At 48.8% G+C, this 9,698-nt stretch overlaps 1 protein-coding gene across 1 annotated transcript; it reads right to left on the bottom strand.

Annotated features, from left to right (window-relative positions):
* Nucleotides 1–299: 299 nt before the first annotated feature.
* LOC311036316 (leucine-rich repeat transmembrane protein FLRT2) lies at nt 300–9,127 on the bottom strand. The gene is made up of 2 exons (XM_084044938.1): nt 8,984–9,127; nt 300–4,426 (listed from the first exon to the last, which is right to left on the bottom strand). The coding sequence occupies exon 2, from the start codon at nt 3,876–3,878 to the stop codon at nt 1,818–1,820; it is 2,061 nt and encodes a 686-aa protein (XP_083901064.1). The 5' UTR covers nt 3,879–4,426; nt 8,984–9,127; the 3' UTR covers nt 300–1,817.
* Between the last annotated feature and the right edge of the window lie 571 nt (nt 9,128–9,698).

The raw sequence follows: 9,698 nt of genomic DNA, 5'->3' as shown, positions 1-9,698 counted from the left end.
TCTAAAAATTACACAGTTCCAGGTCTTAATGGGTTAAAGTGAAAGTGATGTGAAGTCGCTCTGTGGGTTTTATATCAATATTGAACCAAAACGGTATTAATAAGAGTTTGTGACTAAATAATAACCATAATGAATCCGTTGGAACACAAGCTCCTTTTTTGTCCATTTCCTGCAAAGTAACAGTTTTGGACTTATGAGGTTTCCACCCGATAGCGACGACATACAGTAGACATACGCGACATAAATAATGACATTGTCAATAAATAATCAAAAGCAGGAGGTGTTTTTTTTTTCTCAACAACAATTCAATTCAATATATATACAATACACTTTTTGTGCAAAAACATGGGTTCAAAATACATTGTAAGCTGATAATTTCAAGGCACATATATATATATACATATACTGTATTACCATAACATTATTTTTTTGCCAAACAAAAGTTGCAATTGCTTCCCCCCCCATGGTTTAAAACAGAGATGGCAGATGTGCTTGTTGCAAAGTACACTCCCCTAAAAACGCCATCCTCAAAACTCAGCTAGCACAAATAACAGGATCCCTTTGCGTTGTAATCTTTTTTTTTTGTCGTTTTGAAAAGCGTGTGAAAGCGTTTATGGTTTGCGTACAAACATAAAATAATAAACAAACAAACAAACAAACACAGACACTTTGTCTCAACGTCGGTGGATATTTGGAATATGCTGCTTAAAAGGTGTGTGACATTTAAAAAATGTCATTTTGAAGCACACACAAGTTTTCATTTGCATGAACAAGAAAGAAGTGGCCCCTGCTTTGAGCAGGGGATGTTCATTTGCGTCCCTACTGAATCACACTGTAACTAAACGAATGTGCCATAGTATGTCGATGGCTTCATTAACATAAGAAAACAAAACAAAAGAAAACTTGATGAAAAATAGGAAGCTGTAGTTTACTTCATGGAGCTTGAAATACGATGCCATCGTGTGGTGCTTGTAGCTGATTTAAGCATCATTCTTTCCTCTCTCTGTCTCTCAATTCCCTATTAGTTTAAATATTATCATAGTATCGTCACAGCTTACACTGACTTAAAAATAATCCAGTACTCGTAATGATCGAAACGAAACTCAAACCTTCATACTTAGATGTGAATGACTCCTGATTGTACATCTTGCTAGCACGGAAATAAAACGGCACAACTCCGGAATAACCAATAACTTAGAAATTCGAATTTTACCAAGGAAATATAAAAAGGTAGCTGAATTCAACAAGTATCGTCCAGCCAGTTGTATAAATTACATTTCTTGACACAGGATTTCGAAATATTAACACTGTACAGCGTCTTTTGTGATGCTAAGGGTAGTCGCCAACGGGCTCTATGCACAGCAGCCATATTGGAAAGAAATGTGGCCTCTCCCCTACTTCCTTCACAGGTGTTACCAATGATCCTAATGAAGGCTCCGTTCCGTTTAGTGTAGCACAGTGGCTCTCAAACGTTTTAATTTCAAGAACCACCATAACTCTGAGTGTGTACAAATGGAACCAACTGGACCCTTATGGGTCCATTTGGTTCCATTTGTACACTCTCAGAGTTACAGACCCATAAGAGGCCATTTGGAACCCCCTCAAGGACTCTTTGAGACCCACTGGTGTAGCAGAGTGTTTCCAGTGAGCCAACATGCAAAAATATCAGCACCCTGACTCTGTTTGACCAGAATGGAACAGAGCCTTCATTAGTATCATTGGTAACACCTGTGAAGGAAGTAAGGAAGAGGCCCAATGTCTTTCCAATATGGCTGCCGTGAGTCTATAGAAAGGCTTTTCCAAAAAAAACAAAAACATCATGTGCGGCAAAAGTCTGCATCCTGAACATTGTTCTTGCAGTACGCTGTGCTGTCAGTCCCCATGGGGCAGTCTCTGAAGCCGATGCCCCCGTTAGGGGTGTAAATAGGCTGAATGCGGAAGTCTCCCTTGAGGAGCTGCTCGTTGTTGAGCGAGACTATCTGGAAGCTGGTCTCAGTCATTTCCAGGATAGAGTTGTCCTTCTTCGTCCCCGCCTCGCAGTAGTCGTCTTTCCTCCGCCCCCGGTTGTACTTCCACTTGGCGGACGACTTGGAGCGGCCCTTCCTGTGCATGTGCCAGCAGAAGACGCTGAGGAGGACCACCAGCACCACGACCACCGCCCCGCCTATCAGCCCCGCCAGCAGGAACGGCGAGCTGGTGGGGTCCTGCTGCGTGGCCTGCTCGGGCACCGACGGACCCTTGTTGTTGTTGTCGGGGCCGAAGGAGGTGGTCGCGGCGGTGGTGGTGGCCTCGGTGCACACGGTGTCGTCTTTGGGCCGGTAGTTGTTGAACGCGTCCAGCGGGATGACGCAGATCCGATAGGTGGACTTGGGCTCCAGGTTGGCCAGCCGGATGCCCCGGTGCTCCCCGCCCACCATCCGCTCCCGGACGGTGTCGCCCGTCAGACTGGGGCCCATCCTGGCCCAGGTGACCTTGTAGGCGGTGACCGGGAAGGCGGCCGCCCAGCTGACGTGGATGGCGGAGCCGTTCAGGATGGCGAACGTCACCTGCAGGGTCTCCCTGCCGCGGGGGGGGCTCTGCGGGCGCTTAGTCCTCGGCGTCCCCTGCCTGGTCGGAAAGACGGGGTGGAGAGGGGGGACCGTGGGGGAAGGGAGCCCGGAAGAGGGCGAAACGTAGCGAGTCGCGACGGGGGGCTCCGGGGAAAACGAGGGGGCCGAGGACGGGGCGGAGTCGTCGCCCGGCGACGTCGGCGGGCGGGTGGGCGGTGGCGGCGGCGGCGCCGCGGCCGTGCTCGGCGCGCACTGGACCAGCTCGGCGCTCAGCTCCCGGATCACCATGCCGCGGACCCGCTCGGGCTTTTGGCACATGAAGCCGCGCACGTTGAGCGAGGCCGGCAGAGACTTGAGCCACGCCACCACCCATGTGACGCCGCAGTCGCACAGCCAAAGGTTGTTCCGAACAGTGAGCTGTCTGAGGCTGACGAGGCCGTCAAAGACGCCCTGTGTCAGCGCCTGCAGCTGGTTGCTGGAAATATCCAGCCTCTCCAGCTTGTGCAGCCCCGCGAAAGCCCGCACAGGGATCCTATTCATCTGATTCTCCTGGAAGTTGAGCTTCACCAGCACCTCCCCGGGGAGAAGCGGGGGCGGGTAGGTCAGGGAGTTGCGGGCCAGCGACAGCTCCCGGAGGGTGGCCAGGTCCTGGAAGGTCCCCGGCGCGATCCCCTCGTCGGTCAGCAGGTTGCCGTCCAGCATGAGGCGCTCCAGGCGCGTGACGTTCCGGAACGCCTCCTCGGCGATGACGGCGATGCGGTTCTCGTCCAGGCGCAGCTCCTTCAGGTCCTCCGGGAGGCCGATGGGCACGCTGCTCAGGTGGTTCTTGGTGAGGAAGAGCATCTTGAGGCTGACGGCCTCGCGGAACGCCCCTTCCTCCACGCCGACGGTGGAGATGGAGTTGTCGTCCAGGTGCAGCTCCTCCAGCCACAGGAGCTGGGCCAGCGCCGCCCGCGAGATGGTCTGGATGTTGTTCTCCTGCAGGTGGAGGACCCGCACGTTCTTGGGCAGGTTGATGGGGAACTCGTCCAGCTCGTTGCCGTAGAGGTACACCGTCTCCACGGAGGCCACGTGGTGGAGCTCCAGCGGGAAGCCGGCGTTGCCGATCTGGTTGTTGTGCAGGTAGAGGGTCTTGTAGCCCTCCCCGATCCCCAGAGGCACGGAGTTCAGGCTGCGCTCGTTGCAGTACACGAAGGTGCGGTCGCAGCGGCACTCCTCGGGGCAGTTGGACGCGCGGGAGAACTGCAGGTGAAGGCCCAGCAGTATGGGTATCCACGGCCTCAGGCAGGAGGCCCAGTCCTTATTCCGTAAGCGCCACTGTATCTCCATGTCCGAAAAAAAAAAAAAAAACAGGCCAGAAAAAAAAGAAAAGGAAAAAAAAGAAGAAATAAATCCCTCAAACAAAGAGGTGAGAACAAATAGGGGATTGTAAAGTTATATCAACGTAACCCGGGTTCTGTCACCAGATATCGGTGCTTTGTTCACCCACCTCAGTGTGTGTGTGTGTGTGTGTGTGTGCAGCCTGGTGCTGCTGGGTCAGGCTTCGAATAATCCCGTGGTAATTAGTCCCAAACCCTCCAACAAAAGAGCAACGGTCTCGTTAAGCGGCGTGTGATTCCCTCGCCAACGTCAGTCCATGCTCGAAGATGAGGGGACAATAATGAAGCTCGTCACATTCCTCTCTCTCCCCCCACACAGCCCCTCTCTCAGCGTTGGCTAGAGATCATTTGAATGGCTTCAGAGCCATGTGCATTTGCACAACCGGCAGGATATCCTCGTAAAGTCCTCCTCCTCTTTGCTCTCCGCCTCTCATGTCACACACCGCTGGGTCCAAAATGGCACCGCCTCCCCTGGACATGACATTTGGATCCGGAGACCTATATGAAAAATGAGAATAATGGGAAAATCAGTGGCTTTTCCTATTCTGCAAAATGCATGCCTTCCTCTGATCTGTATGGCAGCATGGGAATGTCTGTCTTTGAATCTGACTGTGTGCCGCGCTATGAGCTTGTAGATCTGCTATTTTTTTTGGAGAAATCATGGAAAATGTGTGCAAATCTTTGAAAATGTATCTTTTTAAAACGAACATGTAACTTGTAACTCAAATCTTTGCTTCTGAGGGTTCTACAAATGTCTTCTAAATCCTACATTTTTTCAAATAATTTAAATGTGTTTGGCCGTGGACCCCCCATCTCAAAACATTTTGTTCCAAAGGACCTCCCAGAAGTTGTAACAGAGTTAAAAAATGTTCGCTTTAAAAATTCATATTCAAAGATTTGCACAAATGTTCACTTATTTTTTCTATAATAGCAGATTTACAAGCTCATAGTGCGGCACTCGGTGCCGCACTATGAGCTTGTAGATCTGCTATTTTTGAATAGCCCAAAGAAATCTTAAAAATGACAAAGATGCTTTCCCGGTCGTAATGGGCTAATGTAAAATGAAGTCTTGCAAATTGGCTGGGCAGAATAGTGTGCATACAAATGGCCACCGTGGCTCGTTACAAACACCGCCGGACACACACAAAATGCAGCAAAAGAATAAAGTAAAATGGAACACAGCTAAAACACATCCTTTTGCAGGTAAAGGGGAAGTCCTGTCATGTGTGATTAGCTTCTGGCTAACTATTGGCCACCGTCTCTGCAAAAAAAAATACAATAGCCTGATGCAGTGGTTCTCAACCTCTTCAGGGCGCGACCTCCGAAAGAATCATATTTGAACTCATATTTGAACCCCCCCCCAGCTATTTTCAAAATGTTTGCCTCTAATATTTAACGATTTGGCCAATGTTTAACCATTTTTGGTAGTATAGTTTGTTGATTACTTTTTACGCAGTAACGGTTTTAATGTATATATATATATATTTTTTATTTTTTTATTTTTTTTTCATTTTAGAGCAGGCGTGGGCAACTTTGATGATGGAGAGGGCCACTATGTTTCCACACTCACTCCAGAGGGCCACGTTGCATATTGTCAGACAGACACCTCTTATCTCCGTATTTTAACTTTTCTTTCGTAAATTAATGCCCTACTCACACAAAAGTAGCAGATCTACAAGCCCAAAACGTGTCGCGGTGCGACACGTTTTGGGCTTGTAGATCTGCTACTTTTTGCTATTTTGGAATTGGACAGGGTGGCTCAATCTGTCACATGCCACCCTGATGGACATATGCCCCCCCCACTCCACTGCACTCACAGGAAGCCTCATCCTCCTGGTGTAATGGCTTGAGGAGAGGAGGGAGGCTAGGAGAGGGACGTGGGGTTCTCAACATGTGGACGTGATTTTTTTAGTTTTTTGGGGCGGGGGGTCCCCAGATGACAGTAAAGTGACGATTTAAGGACTTTTAATAGGAAGGGGGGGGGTGACATGACATTGAAAAAGACCATTACTGCATCAAAAGTAATCGGCAAACTATACTATAAAAACTGGTCAAACATTGGCCAAATTGTCAAATAATATAAGGAGGCAACAATTGTGAAAATAGCTGATCTACAACGCCTCCCGTTGTGAGCTTGCAGATCGGCTATTTTCACAATATTTAAGTGGACCCGAGTCAACGCCTCAACTCCTACAATTCCAATTGCTTGCTCAGGGTGGGGGTCCCCAGTTCAAATAGCCAATGATTATTTTGGGGGGGGGGGGTCATGGCCTGAAAAAGATGAGATGAGAATCTCTCTCTCTCTCTCTCTCTCTCTCTCTCTCTCTCTCTCTCTCTCTCTCTCTCCCCCCCACCCCCCCCCCCCCCCTCTCTCTCTCTCTCTCCCTCGCACACCGAAAAAAAAGGAGAAAAAATACCAGCACACTGCTAGATTTGAAGCCGTTTTTTTTCTTCTGCCCCTTACATTCCAATAAATACCTCCGATTATAATTTTTCTTTAGGTCTGGGTTGTGTGTGTGTGTGTGTGTGTGTGTGTGTGTGTGTGTGTGTGTGTGTGTGTGTGTGTGTGTGTGTGTGTGTGTGTGTGTGTGTGTGTGTGTGTGTATGGGGGGGGGGGGGGTAGGAGGAAGAGAGCAACTTAAGCACAAAATGAACAAGATGAACGCGGGCTGTCAGCAGAGATAAGACGGGACAAATCCCCCCTCTGCGCACCCAGGGACAGAACTGTGAGATCGATGTCGGCACCCATCGACTATATAATAGACGAGAAGAGGAGAGGAGAGGAGAGGAGAGGTGCTGCATGATTTTTGCTTCGCGCACAGCAAGGTCGCAACATTTAAATAAAGTGGGACCAATTATTCCACCAACTCCATAACGAGCATTATCCATCCGCTCTGCACACAAATTCCACCCCCCCCCCCGTCAGGGCCGGACTGGGACCAAAATTCAGCCCAGGCAATTTGGTCCGGACCGGCCCACCAACCCCCCGGACCGCTTTGTTAACAATACTTTTATTGTGTAGTTACTGTATGTTCCTAGTGTTCCTGTCTGCCCTCGTGTTTGCTACCTGTCTTGTCTCACCTCCCTTTGATTAGTTATGTTCTCCACCTGTGTCCTGTTGTGCCCCAGCCAATCCCTGTGTTGATTTGTCTTGTGTTCACCTGTGTCCAGTTAACCCTGTGTGCATATATAGACCCTCGGTTCCTCATGTTCCTTGCTAGAATATAAATGTTGTCTTGGTGTTCTGTCCAGTCCTGTTCACCTTCATGTTCAATAAATCCATGTGCATATGACCTGCTCTTGCTCCTGACTGTCTGTTCTACTTTGAGTCCTAAACTCCTGCCTCGCACCGTGACAAACGTAACTAATAATTGGACCACACGACCCGGGAATGACCGTAATAATCCTAAATCGGGAGCAAAAACATTTTAATTGTATCTATTTTTTAAACGGCCCATTAGCCAGCGGCCCACTGGGCATATGCCCGGTATGCAAAATGGCCCCAGTCCACCCCTGGCCCCCGTTATTATTATTATTCAGTCTAAACCAGTGGTTTTCAACCTTTTATTCATGCCAAGGACCCCTGAATTGATGCATTTGATCGCGGACCCCATCTGAAAATGTTTTGTGCCAGGGCAGGGACCCCCCCCCCCAGAAAGCAAAGATTTGAGTTAAAAATGTTCACTTAAAAAAAAATATAGGCCTATATTCAAAGACACACATTTTCAAGATTTTTCAAAAATAGCAGATCTACAAGCTCGCTTGTAGATGAGCTTGTAGATTGTAGATAGGTTGGGGACCCCCTGGTACCCCAACCCAAGGACCACTAGTCTAAACGACCAGACAGCTGTTTTTTTCAATAACATGTCTTGACGGTGCATATATTGGCTAAATATGTTAATAAGGCGGGGGAAGCTATATGGTGGCATCGTTCGGCCAACGGCAGCCAATTGACAGTATTGCCTTGACGATCGTGTGGCCAATGCATGGTCAATGGTCAATAGTTATGTAAATTGTAATCGTCCTTATATGGCACACATTCCTTGTATCAGGGGTCCTTAACGTTTTTCGGGCCAAGGACCCCTTAGCAGAGAGAGAGAGAGAGAGAGAGAGAGAGAGAGAGAGAGAGAGAGAGAGAGAGAGAGAGAGAGAGAGAGAGAGAGAGAGAGAGAGAGAGAGAGAGAGAGAGAGAGAGAGAGAGAGAGAGAGAGAGAGGGTGAAGCACGGACCACCGCCTCTATATTGTATAAAATTGTGTGGCAGATTCAACTTTATTTTTTTACTTGGTCTGCTTTTTTCCCCTCTACCCCTAATACCTCTTTGCCCCCAAAAATAGCCGATCTACAAGCTCACAACGCCTCGCAGCGCCAGGCGTTGTGAGCTTGTATATCTGCTATCTTTTGGGCTAAAGTTCTCCTCAGAAAAGGGACGCTATGGGGTTCAAGTTGTTAATGTAAAAAAGACAATTCAATATATCACACCAAGATTTGCGGCCCCCCCTAGTAACTCTGAGGACCCCCTATAGGGGTCCAGACCTAACCCCTGTTGAAGACCCCGCCTTATATCACTTTGAAAGGGTTGGCACAATTGGACACACACACACACACACACGCACGCACGCACGCACGCGCGCAGGCAGGCAGGCAGGCAGGGCAGACACACACACACACACCACACACACACACACACACACACACACACACACAGAGGCTACTTACCTATTGTCACGGCGCACTGAATACACGTAGCCTATACTATGTAGGCTATAAGTGCCATGATCTGTAGCCTTGAAATCGAACACTACACTGTTTTAGAATTATACCACTTTTTTTTCCTGTTGGCTAAACATCAACATATGAACTATAAAAGAAGTTACGATTTATTATGTTTTTATTCGATATTTTTTAATGAGATGTGTAAGCTCCTTTCGGACCCCTGCATACCTTTTTTCGTATTTGGGATGACTACCGTCATCCCAAATACGAAAAAAAAAAATATATACAGGATTCCGAAAGGGGGCTTATTGGAGATGTGTGCGCTTTTGTGCGCTCTTACCTTCAAGGGTCGCCTTTAAAATGTCTTTTTCTACGATCCTAAATACATCCAAACGGCTCCGGATCACAATCAGAATCAGAAATCATCATGATCAAGATCATCCAAGCAGCTGTGATCCGCAACAAAGCCACGTCTCACTCACTCACTCACCTCACACACACACACACTCACCACACACTCGCACGCACGCACACACACACACATGTGGGGGCCGGACAGAGTCCGCATTGTGGCCGGTGGAACTATTCCATGGTCCGCGGTGCTGATCGCTTTCCATCGGGTCCACTATAGTGGGCAGCGACTGCCATGGTGGTGGTGGAGGGGGGGCATTTTCAGCTCCACATCTTTGCCCCCACCTGCCCCCCACACCGAGCCTCCCTCAAAATCCTCAGCCGGGCGACCTGGGGGCTGTTTTTTCGGACTATAGCTGGACGATCCGTCTCCTCTAGAAGTTCCACCGATATGCCTTCGAAAAGAAGAAACGGTTCACATTAAGCACACTGTATGCGGTACAACCGAAGGGTCTCTCTCACACGCACCCATTCCCCCCGTTCTGTAGCAATCGCAGCGGCAGCAGCAGCAGACGCGCACTTCTTCCGAGGAAAGAAAGGGCTCCGATAATGTCCCTGCGTCCATAGTGCTAGACTTAGTTCCCGAGGACTGACCGCTTCTCCTCCTCTAGTGTCGAAGCCCATGGGAGAGAGACTACACACTA

This window comes from Gymnoscopelus microlampas (genome assembly GCF_963454915.1).
Source record: "Gymnoscopelus microlampas genome assembly, chromosome: 20".
NCBI lineage: Eukaryota > Metazoa > Chordata > Actinopteri > Myctophiformes > Myctophidae > Gymnoscopelus > Gymnoscopelus microlampas.
This window is presented reverse-complemented; position numbering and strand designations above follow the sequence as displayed.